At 33.5% G+C, this 23,387-nt stretch overlaps 2 protein-coding genes across 3 annotated transcripts; both read right to left on the bottom strand.

Annotated features, from left to right (window-relative positions):
- Positions 1-46: 46 nt before the first annotated feature.
- Positions 47-8,983, bottom strand: RB195_008636 (uncharacterized protein; the record flags this gene model as incomplete). 2 transcript variants are annotated; one of them, XM_064195228.1, is made up of 4 exons in its annotated part: positions 47-118; positions 1,488-1,604; positions 1,677-1,776; positions 8,937-8,983. In XM_064195228.1, 4 exons carry the CDS (start codon positions 8,981-8,983, stop codon positions 47-49), a joined length of 336 nt encoding a protein of 111 aa, XP_064046373.1. The 2 variants fall into 2 exon arrangements, with proteins under 2 accessions (XP_064046373.1, XP_064046375.1); XM_064195229.1 differs by lacking the exon at positions 8,937-8,983 and having other exon boundaries at positions 1,677-1,724.
- RB195_008637 (uncharacterized protein) lies at positions 1,765-4,106 on the bottom strand (the record flags this gene model as incomplete). The annotated part of the gene is made up of 4 exons (XM_064195230.1): positions 1,765-1,776; positions 3,692-3,817; positions 3,878-3,959; positions 4,093-4,106. The coding sequence occupies 4 exons, from the start codon at positions 4,104-4,106 to the stop codon at positions 1,765-1,767; spliced, it is 234 nt and encodes a 77-aa protein (XP_064046374.1).
- Positions 8,984-23,387: the final 14,404 nt, after the last annotated feature.

The following is a 23,387-nucleotide window of genomic DNA, read 5'->3' as shown; positions in this document are numbered from 1 at the left end:
AGTGTCAGAGTTAAAAGATTTATTAGCGCGAACGATTGACTTCATTTCAATCCCATACGCATCCAAGAGAACATATTGGTCGCCAATACCACGGCTTTCTGGAGCATTCGTCAAAGCACTAAATAATAAATGTAATAGAAATTAAACGGATAATAATCTGTAATGGTCAGTTTCCATCAATCTATGGATTCTAACTAGAAAATTTTGCTACCATAACTGGAAACTGTAAAGGAAGGCTAGTGTAAACGCGTACGATTTGCTAATTCAACTTCTCTTCTGTATTGATTCTAATCCTTCTTATAAAGATCTTAACTTAGATCCCCAAAGGATAAAGGATAAAAGGATGAAGTGTCCGGCGTTGATCAATCCGCTTGGGACCCGCGCTACCACGCTCACTTCAATTCAGAATCGTTTGAGGTGTAACTGGCCCCATACAATGACTTCCGGGGACTAGCCGATGTGTCATGTCAGTGTTTTTATCCCAGAAAATTCTGGTAGCAATTTATTGATGCCGGAGGGGTGAAGGGCTTGGTGGGCACTGGACCGGATTCGAACCTCCGACCGATTGTACTTCAGTCACAACGGAACCTCTTACCGACTGCGCTACACCCGCCCCAAAGATCTCCAAATTTTATAAAAATTCTAATTAAAATTAAATTTATTTTGAACATCGCCTCAGTGTTATTCGTCGAGGAATTTCACGCCTCTGAGGAATTTCGTCGATGAGCAGCCTTGCACTAATCAATACTTGCCATTAGAAATAAACTTCACTGTAGAAAAGCTCCAGAAGAATTCAAGTCTTTGTGATCTCTTCTGTTTTTTTTATTTTCTTTTCGTTCATTCTAGCGAATCTACTGCTTTAGAGGAAAAAATTGCCAAGGAATGTTGATTTCATAAGGAACCTCCCAGAAAAGATATACCATTCCTGGGAAGTTGAGTATTTCTGCTTCAAACTTCCCAATTCCTGCCTTTTTTGTACGACAATTTTCTTTTTTTTTTTGTTTCTCATCGTTTCTTCATCCATGATTCCACAAATAAAAATGCAGGAAAAATGCGAAAAAATGATCCAGGAAACATTCCTGTGGAAACTAAGGAATCTAATCTTAGCTGAGTGTCTCATTTATGAGCGAGAGGTGGTCCTCATTGCTCCTATGTTACATCAAAGCCAGAAATATTAGAAAATTCAATTATATCATGTATTATACGCCATATTATACACCCTTTTCAGTTGAAAAACAATATTTCATTGTTTTTCTTTAAAATTATTACTTATCCGAAAATGTTTATGGAAATATTATTTACTCTTGAGATATTAAATGAAATCATTCAATTTGAGTTTTGTAAACGGCAATGTAGACACTCAAAAATTTCCAAATTTCCAATCAAAGGATAAGGATGAAGGACAAATTCTCAATAACAAAATAAAATAAAATAAATTTCTAATAACAAAATAAAATAAAACTACATAGAATGAATTATCCAAGAGCCTCTTCTTTTTTCAACTTGTAGCAACGCGCGAAACACTCCACCACCAGTTCCGGACAAGTTTCGTAGTTCGAATCCGGGCAAATTCCACTTTTCAGCACTGAGCATGAGTCGAGGCACTGGACATTTCCTCACAATAATTTAGCTGCCGTATCTGATTCGGAAACCTACTGGAAACAAATCTTACTCACATCTTCAGCAGTTTCTCCGAAAATCGGGGAAATCGCAAGAAATAGCATCCCCAAAAGAATATAACAAAGCTTTAGTGGAGCCATGCGGTCAGGCAGGTATCTAAAAAATCGAAAAAATTTTCTTTCGGTATAAAACACTTTTTTTTAGAATTTTTCAACAAAAAAAACATAAAGCAAGCATTCCTTTTTAATTTTTTCTGCTATACAAGAATGTATTTCATGCTTCATCATAACAAGATTGGCTAATAAGGTGTTGATTTCTCAAAATTTATTAGGGTTTTTTATTTTATAATTAAAAGAAACACAAGAAAAAAGTGCTTGTTTGGGAAAAAATGCTTCTAATTCTTTTTGAAACAACTTCTTTTAAGGATATGGATATCCCCTTGTTCGAAAAATTCCCTTTTTTGCTCTCTCTCTCAATAATCGTCGTGGATATCACCTTCAGCTCCATTCAGTCCTCCTTGGGGAGGATATATGTATGTATATGTATTGACATAGCATGATTTCATCAAGCAACCTTCTTATATCATAAACTAACGTTAATTTCCAAAAAATTCTAAAAATTACAAAACATTATTGACATTTTGTTGATGATTAAGCGCCGCTCCAGGAGTTGTCCATAAACGATAGTAGGCCGCTTACAAAAGTTTAACTAATCCCCAATAAATCCAAAATTTTGCCGATCAAAGGGAATAGCTGCAATGTGCTTTTCTACCTCCTCATTTTTATATTATATCTTTTTATGATAACACATTATATAATTCTATACGTTCTTGTAATCAGGGATGAAAATTAGCGCCTACGGGAACATACTTTAAAAAAAAGAAAAAAATTAATTGATATAATTTTCCGTTGCTTTCTGCAGGAAAATTTAACTGTGCTAGTGATAAAGGAAATAGCATAGCGAATTGGAATTCCAAGTACTGTGGAAATCAAAAAAGGAAAAATAAATTGATATGATTTTGCGGATAGTCGGGGATAAAAATTAAAAACATCAATTAATTGACCAGAACATTCTTCTAGAGGAACGGCTTCGAAAAACTAGGAAGAAATAAATCCAGTACATCAATCATTTTCCTAACATTTCGTAAACCGTTACTATCAGATGCGATATAAACAAAAATCATTAAATAAACTAAAAGTTTGAATTAATTAATTAAGCTCCAACCATTATCAAAGACATAGTAAGACTAAAAGTTAAATAAACTATACAAGTTAGTAAAAAACGTAGAAACGTAAAAAGATGACAACAATTCCAACTGGGAAAAATTGAAGCTTACAAGAGAGTGACTTCAAGTCGTGTTAATAATTATTAGCAATATGTACAGCTCACTATTTAAAGCATCTCATAAGTTTACATTCTTAAAGGCCATAGGAATGTCGACGAGCGCGTTTATTAATGCTTTCCAGTCGAAAATATTCGCTTACCTCATATTTTTTCCCGCTGAAAATTACTATTGTTTTTTTTCAGTTATTTTTACTTACGTTACTTTTACTTAGCGCATTTACCAATGCTTTTCAGTAGAAAATATTCTCTTACCTCATATTTTTTCTCGCTGAAAATTATTATTTTTATTACTAAGCGAATAATAATAATAATAATAATATTCAAAAGAGAACGCTGCTTTGTTTTCATTTACAGTTTCTGAGTTACATATATTTTCCCTAAAATATAGCATAAACTAAAGTAGAGTAGAATAGACGAGTTGATGAATGTCTGCAAGATGTTTTTGATTTTCTAAAAATTAATCCTTGATTCGTACATCCCTTCTCGGGTTCGAACACAAAAAAAAAGTTCGAAAAAAATTTGAAACTTGCAAAATTCCAATTTTTTTGCACGTTTTTTTTTTCTTTCCTGTACATCATAGTGCATTAACTCATCATTAATTAGCTAACTCTTATTTTTTCCAACAATAAAACATTTCTAAAATTGTGTTAATAATAATTATTATTTGAATGTTATTATGTTTATCAATTATTTCAAATCACAACGGACACGGAGGATAATAACTCGCCGTAGTCGAGTTTTCCTTTCCTCGATGATCTCTTCGAATCATTTGATCGAAATTCGAATAGCAAGGTAGACGGTGACGACGAATAATGTTCCTCTCATCGGAATCAACTCTACAAATCCGGAAAATCTGCAAATAAATCAGCACAACACATCAGAAAATGTTCCAGAAATTCCAGAAATTCTTAGCTCTTAGAAGATTTTTTTCCTTGAAGTGTACAAAATGGAAGGAATTAAAAATCCATATGAATGATTGAACGGATTTGGTTTTCCTATAACGAAGGCAGGTTAGAATGAAACCGAAGCAAAGAAGCAAATACTGAATTAGTATTTGTAACCAAAAAAATGTGAAATAATAAAATATACACAAAAAATTGAAAAACTGGAAAACAAAGCATAAGATACCTCTCATATATCATATATCAGATATCTCAAACGAACATTCCACGAGAGAGTAAAGAATTCTTGGAAGTTCTTTTTTTGCTCCCTTAAATTCGTGGAACACCAATATACAGGGTAGAATGCGAAAGCACAACAGACTAGTCTAAGTGAAGGAAAAAAAACGCAAGAATTTTCCAGAACGCTGACTGCTCACGAAAGTGATAGCTATGTAGGCGAAGGCCACACATATCGTCATTGATTTATCCGCGATCATATCCATAACAATAATATTGATCCCCTTGGATTCACAGATTTTCATAACTCTTCCTATTTCCTAACAAAATATATAAATAACATAAGTGATCCGTGAAAAAAAAATCAAATAATTTCGTGGAAATAATGAGAATTTTCTGGAAAGTTGGAAAAGCAGATCATGATATGTGAGATGGGAGATCACGAGCTCGGAAACAATTTATTAGTACTTAAGTAAGTATTTCGAAAAAAGAGTAATAAAAGATAGAATGAAAAAAAAATAAAAAGTAGGAAATATTTCATTGAGCGTAATTAAAATAAGGATAGGAAGAAAGGCAGATTGTTCAGGTTTAGCAAGAATTCTGATCTATTTCAGGATTACAAAGAGTATTTACTTTCTTCCGAAAGATAAACGGATAAAAGTAATAAAAGTATACAAATTGGTATGAAGCTCGTATATTTACATGTTTACTTTTTTTTACTATTTACTTTTACTTTTTTTACCACTTACTTTACTTTTACTGTTATAAACTTATTTTTGATAGTTCAAATTTGTATTAAATCTATATAAAATCGCTAGTTACGTTTTACAAAATATTTCAAATTCTTCAGAAAAAAAAGTGAAAAAATTTAACTTTGCAAAAATCTAGGAGCCTCTAGGAGCCCACATAAATTCTGGAAGAAAAACATACCGAGTTTTTTTTCTGACATTCCGCAGCAAATTACTAAATCGTCCCTTGCTTACTGTTCGCATGACTTATCCATGCTTATTTCCATTCTACTCTTTTCTCCTTGCTGGATTTTCTGTATTGTTTATTTGTATTCATTCCTTGCCTCCTACTCTGGGTACGCCTTTGAGCGTATTAAATAAATAAATAAATAAATAAATAAATAAATAAATAAATAAATAAATAAATATGCATTTTAACGTCAGAGCTACGTAGCTATGACTTCGCGACTCGGCTATAGTTCTTCCGGAAATTTTCTGAGGTAAAAGAAAACTATTAACACGTCGTAGAACTTGTCTCAATCCCCAATTTCTCTCCTCGAATATCTTCGTCAAGCCATGAAATGAAGCAATAATCGTCCGCCGTGGTGCGAGTTCGTTCGCAATTAATCCTCTATAGGTGTTAATGAGGGAGGGTCTTCGCAGGTGAACAACGTTGATTACGGGTGGTTGTACGCAATTGCGGACTAGGAGGCGAACCATAGGAGACTATGATCTTTGAAAATTGAACTGAACATGTTAAATTCACATTTTACAGTAGGATATATTTGGCAAAACGAGAAAATGAAGAGAAGCAAAAAAATACTTGGAATATTGTAGTTAATATGGCTGACTAATTTGGATAAATTATTTAAAAATTATAAGATATGAATAAAATAAAATAAAATAAAATAAAATAAAATAAAAAATAAAATAAAAGATTATTAGATAAATATAATAAAAATATAATACATATAAGTAAAAGCTATTGAATGAAAGCAGACTACTAATACAATCACAAAAGTAAGTAATAAAATCAGGGAATTTTCAAGGAATCCTATTCTACTAGTACTGAAAAGGGAGCCATAGGGAATTTCTCTTAGCTTTTCATGCAGAATTTCCTTACCAAACTTACTAAGTTATTTAGCCTTTTTTTCTTCCTTACCGTTATTAATTTAATTTTTTTAAAGATACATTTACCTAGTTCTCTATTCTTATCTGTCTAGATTGAAGAAATAAAAAAAAATAAAAAATAAAGTAATGATAATAATAATAATCAAAATAATAATAATAAATAATAAATAAATAAATAAATGAATTTGAATAAATTTTAAAAAAATTAGTAGTGGTAAGAAAAAACGACTAAATACTTAGAAAAAATAACTAAAAGAATTAATAATGGTAAGCAAAAACGAAAAAAAAGTAAAAAAAATGATAAGAATGAAATGTTCATCTATAAATTAAAGAAATAAATAAGAAGAAGAATGAGCAGCAGAATAAATGAACAGCTGAGAATAATCCGAGAAAGTAGTGCAAAATTCTTGGCACACTGCTAAAGGGCACTGTAGTAAACTTTACCTCATTTTCGAATCTCAGTTAGTACTTCATTTTTCTTTCTACGAATCCACAAACAAACACCAAAGGCCGTCATTAATTTGATTTTGATTTCGATTTATTTGATTTCGAGGATTTCTATCACTTTCCACTGTTTCAGCTGCTTTAATCCTGCCACGTAACTCTGTTCCTCTATAAAGGCATCACCCCACGAATCTGCACACGGCTGGCGCGCTCCAATCGAACTCGTTGTAGAAAATAGCGCGCTGGAACGCTCAAAGCCGTATCTTCCGGGCCGTTTTCTACGGGAATCAAGAAGAAATGGGAGGAATCACCCCCGCTCTCCTTAATCTACGAACCCGTATGCAAATACTCCACCGGAAATCCGTACCACCTCAGATTCGTGCGGGTGATGCCTTTAAATAATTCACCAATAATAATTTTCATTTATATTCAAACAATATACTCCCAGTTAGTGTATTTTGTGGATTCCTATGTGGAAGCATACGGTACAAAGTTGCATAGCTATGAGCTGCTTTAATATTTTCATCCGAAACCTAAAATAAAATAAAAATAGAAATAAAAATAAAATATTGTCTCTAATATTTTTGTTTCAAGCATAGGGAGCTTTAGAGGAAGTGAAATCAGTTTCATATATTGTCCGTCACAGTTAATTTCTAAGGAACTACGCATATTTATCAAATTTGCGGATACGGTAGCTTTTAATTTTATGTGCGAATTACAGAACTTTAATTCTATGAGTATTTTTTAATGCTAAATCCTTGACGTCATATGTCGTTTTAAGTAATTTGCAATTTTTTTTTGTACTAAACTTTGCGGCTAATACATGCTAATGCTTGACTGACGCAAGTGTTCAATTAGTTCAATTACTAGTATAATGCACTAATTTCCTAATACAGTATCCGAAAAAAAAAGATCATACAAAGATCAATTAGGAACGTTATAAAACGTCATAAAGGACAATTGTTGCACATTTTTATTTGACATATAAATAATTGGGAAGATTACGGTAGGTGTGTTGTATTTGTAGACGAAGAAACGTTAATCCAAATCACAGGAATTTGACCAAAAGCGCGCGGACGCTTTCACTTTAGCCGATCGCCGGACCCAAATTGGGTTAAGTGGGTACGACGATTCGATGATAACCCACAACTTATCGGTGATAATCGTTTCACGTCCGTCTCTGAAATACTGTTAGCCGCAGTGTAATTGCGTACTTTCATCGTTACAGTACACCTAGGGGCTTTAGTTCATCTCTTTTTTTTGCGTGGATGTCGCCTTCTTTTTCTTAAACTTTCAAAACTAATGGGAATTTGAAAAACTTTGCACTTTCACGAAAGTATTTTTGGATTTGAAATGAAATTTGCTTCTTTTCATCTAGGTAATTGATTTGATTTAATTTACTCCTCAATTAATTTACCTTTTCGTTCCCAAGGGAATCTGCTCAAATTTTATTCCCTTTCAGATTTTTCGAATCGTAATGCCATCATCACTTTATGAGTTAATTGAAAAGATTTATCGATGAGAATTACCTTTTCAAAAAATTCGCATGTAAAGATTAAACGACAAATTTACAAATTTCTTCTGTTTTCAGGATATATCTGCATTTGTATTGTTACAAAAGTAGAAGTAAATACATAGATAGTAAATAGAAGTAAATCGATAAAGTAACAAAAATATAGCTTCTTATTCTTTCTTATCCAAGAATAAAAAAAAAAACAAAATATATAGAATTATTTGTAATTTTCTAAAAGTGAGCTGGTTCCCGAAAACCGCCACAGTTTTTATATCAGCATGGTCATCTCGCTTCAAAATCTCTTGTGATATAAGCCGAATTACGGTCTATTTCCGCAAAATGAAACGGTTACCAAGAAAAACGCTTAAAAAATAGGAATAAAAATACGGTAAGTAAAATAGAATCACAGTATAAATAAATATAATAAATAAAAACATAAATATAATGAATAAAAGTGTAAATAAAACAAGCATAATATAATATAATAATAAGCAATAACAAGCCCGGGGTCGATAAATTGGTAGCAGAGGTGTCTGAGAGGATAAAAACACTGACTTGACACATCGGCTAGCCCCCCGCAAGTCATTCTATGGGGTAGACACGAGTTCGTAAACCTTAGAAGAATTTGAATTGAAGTGAACGCTGTGGCGTGGGTCCCGAGTGGATTGATTAACGCCAAAAACTTTATCCTCCGTCCTTAATAAATAATGCTCCATAGAGAGGTCCATCTCTGCCAATCTAGAGTGTAAGCAAAGAAAAAACCCTAATTAAAATAAATGAACATCTCGTCCGCATTCGTTACTGCTCTGCTCTTCCCTGGCTGCCCCTCGAATCGCGGCCGTTTCACTCCTCTCCGCGTCTTGGTCTCGCCGGAGAACACGGAGCTGCTGCGCGAAAGGCGGGCGGGGGCGAGCGATGATGAGGTGTGGGGCCGCCGGCGATCGTTTCGTTTCGGGTTGACGAGACGATACCGCCCGAATTGGGTTAGTAGAATGACCTTCTCGACTCTATTTCCATTCTAATGACGACGATAATCACCTATCCAATCTCACACCGTGTTCATTTATCAGACCCTCGACGACCATGTCGTCGTCGACAATAAATTAAAAACCGGCTGCACGGTGGGGTGAGAATTATCGAGAGTACGGTTTTTTTTTCTCCGCTTCCTTCTCCTCGTTTTCTCCACACTTCTCCTTTCACTTCCTTATTTTTTCCTTAATTTTTATTAATTAATAATACTAATACATACTACTAATTTTATTCATGCCTCTTGTGCCTTCTGTCTTCTTTTAGTTTAGTCTCCTGATGTTCCTAGTCTTTAACGAGATACCACGATTAACGAAGAAACAAAACCCTCATTAGCTCATTCATCCTCATTTAGTTTCTAGTTCTATAATATTTCTGGACTTATAGAAATTTTTGAATAGAATTTTTCCAATAAAATATGACATAATAATAGAATAATAAAAATAATAGTATAATAAAATATCAGGGCCCAGGTTTTTTCTGGAATTAAAATTCTGCGTCATTGTGAGCGGAAAAAAATTAGGAAATCAATGATAGCACTTACTCTTCTCTACCTTTTCTTTTGCTGTATTAAATTACTTTACATAATCCTTGATAATATTCCATGTTAAATATTTTTCTTATGAAAAACATTTCTCAGAGAATCTAAGAGAATCTTTAAATAGCACTAAATAATTATACATCTGCCAATGATACCTAACCAATAGTTACTGATCCCTATTTAGCTTTATCCCTCAATGAATTCCCTTGAAGTTTTCTTGGAAATTCCCCTCTCATCAGGGCATACCGGAGAACGTTCCCCACTAATTATTTCCACAAAACTGAGACATCCTAGGAAAGTATAATCGACATTTTCTTTCAATTTCAGGGATATCAAACTAATTACCGTAATTACCGTCAAAGTAATTCGGAACTCGCCTCAAGTAAAGTAGATTAAATAAAGTTACATTACATTACATAAAGTAGATTTTTCTTCGGAAAAAAAATCAAACAAAAATTCGCCTAGAAATTTCATCTAACCACAAAAAATACATTCTTCTTTGAAAATTACTAAACATATCACATATACTGGAAAACACTTTCATCGTTGGATAATCCTAAAAGCCGTGGATCGCTGCAGATCCTGTGTGGATAATCACTTATCGGTATCAGACACCAAACACAACGCATAAAATACGCATGGCACATGTATTCTGGACTGCGGATATAGCCATTTGATAAATTGGTTCAGAACAGATGATCTGAATTAAATTCACCCGTCGTTGTTTATCATTCCGCATGGGACCGTGTAGTAAGCAGATATATGGTGGTAGTATCTCGATACATCAACACTTTTTCTATGGTCCATCGATTTTATTCCTCATGTTTTCTTATATCTACTACCTTATACTAGTGTCATATTAAAATTTCTACAATTGGAGCGATCACACCATGCGAACATCAACTTAGCTTATTTTATCTACGTCTGTAGATCATTTATCTGAGAATTTCCTCGCTTAATTCTAACTTTTCCTGAAGAAAACTCTCCTTTTCCTTTTTTTCCATTACTTAAATTTTCCTTGATTCATTTTTTCTATAAGGATTGCTTTAAAGGAATTTTTCGGAGTTCTATGAAAATTTGTGCACATAAAAAAAAACAAATGCATTCGATTTTTAGATACTTTATTATTTCAAACCACCAAAATGAGTAAGTTTAAGTTTCATTTGAGGGTTGTTTTCAACGGAATAAAATCGAAATCACTGTTATTACAAGACTAAACCTACTTTATTAAAAGGTGAAACACCGGCTTGGTGAATAAAACACATAATTTTACAAATTAAAGTATTTCACATATGTTCTTAAATTCAAGTAATGAAAGCGAATGACTATAATATGGAAATTATAATCACTTGGGAGTTAATACTAGTAATCACGAAAATTTCCAAAGCGATTGAATGGTTTGTTTTATGCGCATCAGTTTCCTCATCTTCAAAAACAATTTTATCCTCCTACAATGAGAAAATTCCGTTAAGCTGGCTGCTTCCTGAATTTTTTTGACTTCAATATCATAACGTTTGATTAAAACGTTTCAATGAATTTAATTCAATGAATTTTGTTACACAAAATAATCACATTTGCAAAGTTTGCGCATAAAGTAAGACATCAAATAATCCGAGTTTGAATTTTTGTAAAGATTCATGTATGCTTAAAAAAGTTTCCTTTTTGTGCAAGAATAAAGCGTCGTAACTTTAAAAATTAATGTACAACTAGTGCGCTTCTAATACGTTCTACGACAAAACGTCAGGAGGAGTTGGGTTTGAGGGGAACGAACTCCCCGCTGCAGAATATTCATAAAAATATATTGCATGCAAAGGACAGGTGTAGCGCAGCCGGTAAGAAGTTCCGCTATGATTGGACGATCGATCGAAGGTTCGAATCCGCCCCAGTGCTCACCAAGTTTTTCATTCCTTCGGGGTCGATAAATTGGTCAGACCACACTTGTCTAGCAGGATAAAAACACTGACTTGACACATCGGGCAGCCCCGCAAGTCATTGCACGGACACATTCTTAAACCATAAGCGATTCTGAATTGAATAGAACAAGGTAGCGTGGGTCCCAAGCGGATTGATTAACGCCAGACACTTCAATCACATTATCCTTTGTGCTGCAAATTGAAAATTAAATTAATGACGTTTAAATCTTGAAATAATTAATCTATAAAAGCAATTATTTTTTTTCTCATCACATCTCGTCATTTTGACATTCGAGTGTGAGTCGTACGTTGATCAACAAGTGCTGTAATTACGTTCCGATAATTATCGCCAATTTGAATTCCCGCCTTCTTTCTTCACAAGTTCTTCCACGGGTGTGCGTGTTCTTACAAGGTCAACACTCAACAACCTTAAAATCCCACCTATACACAATCCACATTTTCTTTTGAAGGTCATCCTCAAATGGTGCAATTTCACTCCTTCCCTCCTACCGTAAACAGAATTTATGTCTATTTTAGTGACAATTAGGTGTGCCTTATGTAGTTCTCAGTTTCTTCTTTATTTTTTAGATCAGTGCTGAGTGTTTTATTTTATCTGATAGCTTTCAAAAATTGGGAAAAATTGAGAAATTGGAGAAAAAAATGAAAGCGTGAGCAGTTTTTGGGAGATTATGGGTTTTGTGGCAATTTTGAAACAAAAATTCACCATTAGGAAAGAAATTCGATTCGGAGAGTTGAATTTTTAATTCCTGTTATAAAATAAAATTTGCCATGCTGCGGCAATGAAATAAATAACAACAAACATGTATCTAACTGGTTATTTTCTGGCAGCAGCTGCTGTTATTGTGCTGTTAAAACTAGGACGAATCATATACTTGAAATACACAGTAGAAACGAATATTGAACACAATCGTTGCCGTTGAAAATCTATCTCTACCGGTTAAAGAACCTCAGCACCTCCTGCTATCGTGCTGCCAATGAGAAGTGGGACCTTTACGCCTTCTCATTAGAGACACGAGCTGTTCGATGTGCCGATAGATCTTTATTAGAAACGACTTTTTACAAATTACTTCGAGATAGGATAAAAGCATTAGAAAGTGGTGACATACAGAGCTTATAGAAAAAATTTCTTGTAATTAATTAAGGAAATTAGCCACTATCAAAAATTTTCCCTATGACGCTAATGAACCTAATAATGCTTAGAATTACTCCACTCCACTTCTAACAAAAGTGCAACTCTGCACAGGTTTCGCGCCTTCATTTTATGTGAATAGCGTTTTTCTGGGAAGATTTCAAGGACAACTCGTCACCTTCCAAGACTTGTTATCTGTCCCGTTCTCGTGCGAAAATTACAGCTATAATTAGGATCGTACCCAGTTCTTTCGTTAATTATTCAGCCTAGACGTACGAATTTTCTACCATAATTAATTATGGTCACGTCAGTTTTTTGCGCCACATTCTCGGACAAGATCATTTCTCCTGAATTTGAATAAATTTACTTGAAAGGTACACTTTAAAACAAAGAGCACAGATCTACTTAGCAATATGTTCATTATGGTGCTACTGTAGGACTTACCGTATCCCTTTTGGGAGAGAAATTTGCGGTAAATGAGGAAAAATTAACTACCTATTCTGATTCGAAGCGAAGAACGATGATGTAAATATCATTTCAAAAGTTTTTATGCATTAATGTGGATGCCTACCTCTAATCATTTTGAAAAAAAAAATTCCAATGAACTAGTAATAGTAATTTCTTGATTATGGCGCTTCTGTAGGACTTACCGTACTCCTTTTGGGAGGGAAATTTGCGTCAAGTGAAGAAAAAATAATTAAGAATGGTGATTTGAGGTGAAATACGACGATGTAAAATCGTTTCAGCAATTTTTATGCATTTATTTTTAAAAAATCCTCTAAATTCTCTTATCATTTAGAAAATCCTAATAAACCAGTAATAGTAATGAAAAAAAACTAATAAAACATTAATAAAATCTAAATCTAAAGTTCAGTTATGGCTTGATAATTCCATAACTTAGACCTTAGACCTTAGACCTTAACCTTCCTTCCTAAGGTCTGGATACAGTTTAAGTACTAAGTACTGGCCAGGAATCGTTCACTGAACTGATCCCTGCTAATTTTTCAAATTTTATCTATTATTCTTTTTTCTATCTTCTCGCTGTGCTGTCATTCTTCACGCGGGCTTCGGGATTAAGCTACATGATCCACGAATAAAGATCCATATCTAGTCTGCCTTACGTAGTGAAAGCTGCCAGCTAAGCTATTCAGGGAACAGCTATTTTTACTAGAAACTTCTTCAGAAATTCCAGAAATATTCAGTCACTTTATCTTGCTCCACGGCTTTTTTCACTTTCCGTAGAAACTATGGTTACTATAATATATTTCTTCTGTGTTCGGTCCCTGCCATATTTTTACTTTTACTTTTTACTTTTTACATTTCTTTACCATTCAGAATTATATAATTAAGTGGAATTATAAATGAATCTTGTAAATACACATATAAAGGATATAATAAATAATAATATTATAACAATATACAAATACAATAATATTGAATAATATACAAATAAATACACATATAAAACCGGATATAACAATAATATAATATAATATAATATAATATAATATAATATAATATAATATAATATAATATAATATAATATAATATAATATAATATAATATAATACACATATATAACGGATATAACAATTCTATAGATATAGATATAGATTCTATAGATAGTTCTATAGATAAATTTAAACTTTGTAGATATATTTATTATTATTTATTTATTTTAGTAAATAAATTAAGAGTTAATGAAGTGAACAGGTGAAACCATCCTAAATAGAATTTTCTAGAGACAACGTTACTGATAAAGTTACTATGGAGTAAGACCGTTCCCATCCTGCCCTAATTCGTTCCTATCACGCTTCTTTCGTCTGCGGAGAGGAATGCGGAGCTGTCAGTGGAATTGTCGCTCGCGCTCGCGCGCGCGCTTGATCGCGCTTCTAAATCAAGTGGCTACATGTTGAGGCAAGACTATAAACGTAGAATATGGGCAAGAATAAATGCAGGAAAAAACGTGTCGTTGACTTTTTTCTAATCGGTTACGATGCTTCTAAGAACAGTCATCGTTGTGAATGTAACGGGAATTGATGCGGCTAGCCAGGTTTTTCTCTGTTCGATGTGATTCGTTGCGGGATTGTAATTTATGCTAAAAAAGTGCCTACATGACTAGATCCGAGAGCTAACGATACTTTAAAAATAATGTTCAAAAAAATAAAAGTTAAAAATAGTAGTAATAATGTTCTATGAATCGGTTTTTAAAAACCAAAAGTTTAAAAAACTTGAAAGAACCGCGATGATCAAATGTTTATATCCTCCCAGACAAGTCTGATACCGATTTATCGACCCCGAAGGGATGAAAGGCTTGGCGAGCACTGGGGCGGATTCGAACCTCCGATCAGTCGTGCCGCTGTGACAGCAGCAGACTTCTTTCCATCTGTGCAATAAATTCTAAAGAGTTGGCCATTTTTCCAGGGTAATTTTTGGAACAAAACAAAAAAGTCGAAGAGTTCGAAAATCGACAACAGACTAAGGTACATAGTGTCTGGAGTTTCACATTTAAAAATCAAGAACCGAATTCATTTAGAAAAGAACTACGCTCAGTTCCAGTAGGAACATCTACAATTAGTTGATGACTGTACCTCCCCGCAGTTCCACTGTCATGGACACATTTCCACGATTTTTTTTCTAGAAAAGCACCAAATTAATCGAAAGCACTCAGCTTGGTGACGTTATTTGATCATTTTAGAATTCCAGCGAATTTTTAAAAAAGCAGAATCGAACCTTGTGAACGGATTGAATTGCGACCATTACCGTTACCTATGTATAATTTACTGCTATTATTACTTTACTACTACTGCTATTAATACAACTATAATTTGTGCTTTGTGCTTCGAAACCGTTCTGCCAGATTTTACAATCCTTTCTTTTCTCTATTCTTTCTCTTTCTTTCTTTTTTTTCTCATTCCTGAAAAAAGACACCACCACACGTTCCCAGAAACGAGGAAACATAGAAAGCGGAGAATAAACAATGGAAAGAAGAAAAAAAAATTGACGACATTTTGGCACAAAGAAAAATTCTTGAATAAAATAAGAATATTTTATTTTTGACGAAACAAGTATTCAATTTTTTTATCTTCTAAATTTTACCGTATATTTGTGTTCCGTATACCTTTTGAAGGTGTTCATGTAATAATTAACTGCGATTTTAGTGCAGTGCTGCAATACAAGTTCAGCTTAGGAATAAACAACTCAACAAATAAACAAATAAATAACTTGTCTTACGAAAGCCTACGCAAGCATTTTTTTCAAAAAAAAAACTTTAAAAAAACTCTCTGAAGAATTCTTCTTCTAAAAAAATCTTAAACACCGTAACCTTAAAATCTAAAACAAAATAACCTCCATCGTTTAAATTCCGCCTTTGCTTTGTCGCCGGAGCATTCAGAAAGTAATGGAGTGGTGGAAAAAAAAAACTCTTTACAATGTCGCAGAAGCAAACTTTTCACCGTGAATTACCGTGAAAACGTGTTTCATGTGAAGTGCATAACTCTTTTTTTCTTTTCACTGTAAAGTTGCTGTTTTTTTTCGCAGGAAAAAACGTCGGAAAATCTCCATAGCAATTTCGTTCCATCGTACCGAACTCGTACAATTAGTGCGCAGCGAATGAGGTTGCCATCACTTCAGAAGTTTCATGGGGTCGTGAAGTCCTCGTTTTCTCTTAACGTGTTTCCATGAAGTACTTACTTACTATGTAGTTTAATTAGTAAACACAAAAAATTTTCACTTTTTCATTAAATTTCTTTTTTCTTTTGAAAAAAAGTTGCCTACACATTTCTTTTTACTGAGGAGCACTTTCTTTTAAGATCAGTTTTTCATTTTTTCTCATCGTTTTTTTCAATTCAAGTTTCCCGTAAAAAAAATTTTTCCCACGAAAACGTTGCCTACACGAAATTTTGTGAGCCTTTTTTTTCTTAGGATCAGTTTTTCAAAGATATTGGAAAGGCAGGAATACAAGATATACAAGATATAAAAGAGAAAATTAGGTGCTATAGAGTATTTTTGATTTGAAAAAAAATTCATTGCAGTGATTGTTTAATTTCCACTAGAAACCATTTTTAAAATTTAAATTAAAATTGTTAAAGTTTTGTCAAAAAAAAGTATTGCAATCATTGCTTTTTCTCCACTAGAAACCATTTTTTTTAATCCAAAATAATGGCAAAACTAGAATATCAGATTAAATTTATTTATTACACTTATTTATTATAAAATTTTACTATTACTTTCCATTAATTTTAGAATATCATATTAGATTTATCATATTATCTACTATATAATTTATATTGAAAGGTCACATTTCGTCTTTTTCTTAATTTTCATTTTTTAATTAGTAATTTTTATTACTTTCAATGAATATTAAACTTTTAGAGGAATGATTCTCTTGTTTGCATAAAATGTAAACCTAAAATGGTAAAAAGAGAAGGTTAAGTTAACAATCGCTGCATTTGAGGCGTAATTAAACATGAAACACGGAAATATTGGCGTGTTTAAGGAGAATTTTCTGGAAAACTACACAGTGATAATGCAAGATGTCTCCTCTTTCCACTCAGAAGACTTTTTCTTACCGAAATTCCCCGCATTCCTAAGATTACGAGATTCTCTTCCAGCGCTTCCCGGAATCATTTCCAGCTCTATCGAATGGAAATGAGAATCGCGAAAGAACGTGAACGTGACGATTTCAGAATTTCAAACGTATATGAATCTCTCATTCGAAGAAAAAAGAAGAAAAAGAACTAACGTTCTTCTGACGATCGGTCCCATCACGATCATCGGTACTCTAGGTGATTACGGTAATGTGATCGTCGTTCTATTTCTACGAATACCTCCACATGTATTTAGAAACGTGAAAACTCTCACATTCAAACGCAATTTTTCAGTTTTCTTTTTTTAATTTTTTTATTTGAATTTTTTCCCACCCTTTCGTAACCTTGAAATTAATTCGCTTCCTGTTTCATGAGATAACAAATTACATAATATTTTCTATTTAATTTTTGAAAATTCACCCCACGCTATCTTTTTCCCGCTGCTATTTCTCAATACGTTTCTTGTCTATTCCTCTTCACTCTTTTCCTCTCAACTTTCCACGTTTACTTGTATTTTTTAAAAGCTTACGATGCGTTTTTTCTATAAATTTTTTTCTTAATTCTTTCTGCTTACTTTTGCTATTGCGCAAGAAAGAAAAAAAAACACTGCTGCTAGAATTTCACCAGCGTTAGCACCATCGACGTTTTATGGAGTTTTTCCCGCGATTACGGCTTGTCATGGTCTAATGGTCGAACCTCATTCGAACTTTTATGAACATCGGTGAAAACTCGTCCATGAACAAATCTGTGTGCTGCTACCTACCTCAAAAAACATGAAAATGGAGAAGTTCGTGGACGAGATTCACTTCTCTGATCGATTGCAGCACAAATAACATTTCATTTCATTTTTCGCATTTCTCTTAATTTTTTTTTAAATTTTTCTGTTCCTTGCCCTATTTTTGCAGTTCTTTTCGTCATAGAACACTGCTTTGAGACCTATCGAGGAAACTCGTCCTCACTTTGCACCATAAATGACGATCCTGTCTCCTACTCAGTCACTGGTAATAATAGATAGTAGCAAGTGTTAGTCGAAGAGGTTATTAGTGGGCGTGGCTTATTCGCTACATCGTTAACGATCTTAATATAAAGAACAGAAAGGACAGTACGAAAAACGTCACAATGCCTCATTCCTCGGGACTCCTCCCCATAAATGGAATGAGGATGAGGTTGTTAGGCAGACCTACTGCTTCTGGACTGGAAGCAGGAAAGCTCAGCTATCACCTACAGTACTTCATTTTCTTCATTATGACTGGTGGATTTTCTTTCCGAGCTTAATTTTCCAGCATTTTCGATATCTTCCTTCCTAAGAAGCAGTACGGATTGCTATTCCTTATCCTTGGACAACTTTTGGTGGTTCTGGAAAAAACAACTGAGATGGAAATCGTAGAGAAAACGAGTAATTCATGAATTTTCTCGGATTTTTCATTAATTTCAATAAGATGGATGGTAATGGATTGGGCCAGACGGCTAGAGGCCAGAAATAAGTGTATTGAAAAAATAATTTTAGACTCACAAAATCCTAAAGACCTCTTTTATAGCCTTACTGCAACATTATTACGCACTGGATCGTTAAAGTTCTATATTTTTTGTATTTCCTTTTATATTTATATTTCTATAACAATTTTTAGGAATTTTCCTAGGCAAGCAGCTTAAAGTTTACCTCAAGCAAATCCAGGTCTTTGGAGCTCTGGTGAGCTCCGCTTAGGAATCGATCTCTGCTCACTGCTTCACCCCGATCGAAGTGCAAAGATCATTTTCTATGAATAAATTTTAATTGAATCCATGATTTCGCATCGAATTTCATCCCCGATGGATGGATCCTATGCGAAATGCGCGTCATATGAGCCTCCTATTTATGGTCTACGAGCGCAGCGCTGAGGTGACATCTCGGCGGTGACGTCAAACCTGGCAGCTTCTCAGATCTCCGCGCCAAATTCATTCGATGATTTTTCGGTAGTCGTTGCCAGGGATCCAGAAGTCTGGGATCAACGTTCACCTAACCATTCCTACTTAAAATATCTCGAATCTTTTATAAAACATGTTTGAGTTTTGCATACGTAGGCGTCTTTTCGGATCGAAATTATAAATTCAACCTCGTTTCAACTATCGGTACCTTTCTATGAGCTTCTAGACTCCTATTTCGTGAACTGAGATTGGAAAAATCACGAATTTATCCAAAAAAAAAAATGCTGCCAAAAATCTTGAGATGTTTGCAGCTCTACTTAATCTCCAGTAATTTTATTTTGTAAAGGATTTTGAGGCGTTCGTCAGTGCTCGCAACTCTTTCAGTGGTTACATCCACCGCTAAACACACTTGCATCCAGAAAAAGAACCGCGAACAGGAACAGGTTCCACACAAATTATATGCTTTGCACGATTTTAACATTTCAAAAGTGTAATTAGATGCATCGTAGCGAGGAAAAATACCGGAACATTTTTTTGAAAATAATGAAATGCAAACAAGTGTGACTAGGATTTTTTTCTTTATTCCCGAGGAACAATGCCGAAACTAAAACAATTTAATTTAGAACTTTTCTCTCAGTACTTCAACAATGACATTCCTTTTAAACTTTCGACGTAAAGATTTTTCTTCAATTCTTCTTCTGATTGTAAGGCACTCCACCTCTTCATGGAATCAGAACGTTCTTACTCGTTGAGAAATTCCATTTCATTGATTTTGTAGTTACTTTGAATCGTCTGAAGAAATTGCTCATGTCGGGACTATTCATAGCTTTTGCTCTTGCATTCTTTTTAATGGAACGGGCACTCATATTGCTCTGAATCCTGAAAGGAGTTTTTAAAATAATTGCGAGAATTTAAAAAAATTTTCTAAAATAATGGCTGTCCAACAAAACGAATTTGAATTTTTCTATTTTCACTGTTTTAAGAGGTAATGGATTGACGTTTTCGATTATTACTGGGATCTCGCCCTTTTGGCGACTGTTTTGCTTGTACTGCAAGTTTCACTTACAGAAGATTATGCAGAATGAGCTCCACTGCGACTGTTACATTCATTCATTCATTCATTCATTCATTCATTCATTCATTCATTCATTCAAGCACGAATTCTGATCGGAAATGCTGAAAGAAAGAAAATGTTTGCCTTTCAAACAAAGAAAAAAGACGCGAAACTCTGTCCTTAGTGACTCCTCTGGTTGCTAATTTATAATGTCCTCATTCGTTCATTCACTCATTCATTCATTCATTCAAACACTAATTCTGATCGAAAATGCTGAAAGAAAATGCTCGCCTTTTAAACAAAAAAAGACGCGAAACTCTGCCCTTAGTGACTCCTCTGGCTGCTAATTTATAATGCCCTCATTCATTCATTCACTCATTTATTTATTCATTCATTCATTCATTCATTCATTCATTCATTCATTCATTCATTCATTCATTCATTCATTCATTCATTCATTCATCCATTCACACATTCATTCATTCCTTCACACATTCATTCATTCACACATTCATTCATTCATTCATCCATGCATTCATTCTCACATTCATTCATTCATTCTCACATTCATTCATTCACACATTCATTCACACATTCATTCATTCATTCATTCATTTATTCATTCATTCACACATTCATTCATTCATTCATCCATACATTCATTCAGTCTTTCATTCTTTCATTCACATCACATTTAATAGAAGCCCTGGATGTGCTCCAGACAGATATCCGAAAAGAAATCACGGTCTAATATTGGATTTTACATGGCTTCATGACTTAATAACTACATATTACTGCTTAGATCTACATATTGATACTGAAACAGAGAAACCGCTGTCGCTCGCATCCAGAAAATATCAAAGATTAATAAGATGGATTATTTTGGAATTTATTTGCCTCTTTTTTTATTATTTTGTATTAATGTAGCATTTTTATCATAACCATTCCATATATGGGTTTTTTTTTCCTTTCATGAATTTTCAACAATCCACTGGTCATGAATTTCTTCTGGGAATTAATCTGAAAACAAATTACTTCTTTCATTTCTTTATTACCTAAAATGTTCCTACTAGTTTCTTTTTTTGAACATTTTATTCACCAAAAAAACTTCAAACTTATCCGTGAAAATCTTTATTCTATTTATTTATATTTTTGTTATTATTTATATTTTATTCATTTGTTTTATTTATCCAGGATTTTTATCTTGACCTTGGTTTCAAGCTTTTTTTCAATTGAATTTTCTTTAGATTTTCTCTTTACGATCGGTTTCATTAACTTCAGGAAGTGAGAAAACGAATAGATCTCAAACTGATTGACCATAGAATCTTTTAATTAATAATTTTAGAAATTAGATCCCGAAACGTGGACAAAACAAAGAGGAAAAAAGAACTAATAGCGATTTTTAGCACTCATTTTTTTTTACAAGGATTCGTAAAATGAAAGCAAATCCACAGAGGATTGCATCGAAAAAACGAATCATTAACTATTCGTTAGCGGGAATTACTAAGTAAACTACCTATTTCTCTAACGTTTTCACTTAATTACGACATTTTAACGTTAATACCATCGGTTAATTGAGCTTTATTCAAACGAACTTTCGTTTTTGAAACGCAAACGATCGGGGGGAGGGGGGACTTTTGATTATAATCGATAACCTGTTGAGGACAATAAAAATATAGGAAATTATAAGTGTATTCTTATGTTCGCGCCTGCTACCGTATCACAATGGCCTATTTAGCAAATTAATGGAAAATTACTGTAGAAGGAGAAGTATAGAGTAGAAAAAAGGTGACCAAAAACATCATTGGTGAGTCCCTGCGGTATTCATACAGTAATTTTTGCACCGTGCTTTCATCATAATCCAACTTTTATCTCCATGTACATAAAAAAATCTATGATAGGGACCTAGAGAGTTAAAATAGTAAAGCGAATATAAATTCTAAGAACAAAAAATAAAATTAGCCAATAAAAATACTGAAAATCCATTTTAGAACTCAAGGAATTTGCGAAGAAAAAATCAAAACTGATTTTCTGGCAATGTTTACCTAAAATAAATCTATTTTTCGCTAAAAAAAAACAGAGTTGAACTAAAGTGAAAAAAAAACAATAAGAGCATCTTTTCATGGTTCGAATTTTTCCTCTTCGACTATAAATAAAGCGGTAAATATTTATTTAAGAGGAATTTCTGCATTTTTCTTACTACTGCTCCCTCATTAATTATTCAAAGCGACCAAAAATGTAAATATGTGGGGAACTGCTACGGATGTCAAGTGTTTTCACCTATTCCTTTTCGAGTACACCAGCACCAACAGCAGAATTATTGGAACTAGAGGTATCCGGTCACTAATAAGTACACGACGCTTGTTCTCCCCTTGCCCTCCCCCTTCGCCCCGCAATCCACCGTCCGAGACATTTTTTCCTCCTAAAACTCTTATTTTTCTAAGTTATTCTTTCTTTTTTTCTAAGTTATAGAAAAAACCAGAATTATACTGGTACATAATAACATTTTCCTGCTTTCTACACTTTCTAAAAACAACGTTGGCACAAAAAAACCTATTTATAATTGAATTCACATAATTTGTTGGATGTCTTTTGTTTCTAAAAGAATTTGAGATGTTAAATTTCGAAAATTTCTATGAAAAATCATTTTTTCTAAAACTAAGTAACTGTTTTTCAACGTGATAGTTGATGGACAAGCCACGAAAAAGAGGTCTGAGCATCAGTTGAGGATTGAATCCTACTGTAACTCCTTTGATATGCTCTAGGGTCCCATTTTTTTCGCTTCTATTGCTCTCTACCGAAAACATTGCAATTCAATGATGCTAGAATGGTTTGAACTCTTCTAGCATCAGTGGATTGAAGCGAAATTTCTATTCTGCAGAAAAATTGAAGCAAAAAAAAATTTATTCTTAGCCTTCTGAGCCTACTAATATTTCCTACAAGAAAGCACAGAAATTTCCTACTTAGAAGATTTTTTTCCTTGATTTTTTTCCAACTACTTATTCGCTCGGATTTTGATTCACATTTGGACCTAATATTCTATTATTATCATATCATGTTTCTAATTTTAGTGTTTATTTAATGCTTAGATCAAACTTCCAAACATCTCACCAACCAGAGATCAACGAAAAAAAAAAAAACTAGGAGTTGCGCAAATCCTTTCGAATCAGGAATTAAGCTGAGAGCACCGCCGTGGATTTTCTCATTATGAATAGCCGGAAATTACGTGAATAGAGGGAATACGATGTCTACGCACGTTATCACGCTAATCACTAGTCCATCGGGACTTTATCCCCGTAAAAAGCGTCTGA

Source organism: Necator americanus, chromosome III, assembly GCF_031761385.1.
Source record: "Necator americanus strain Aroian chromosome III, whole genome shotgun sequence".
Taxonomy (NCBI): Eukaryota; Metazoa; Nematoda; class Chromadorea; order Rhabditida; family Ancylostomatidae; genus Necator; species Necator americanus.
The sequence above is the reverse complement of the archived record's forward strand: the minus strand, read 5'-3'. Positions and strand labels throughout refer to the sequence as shown.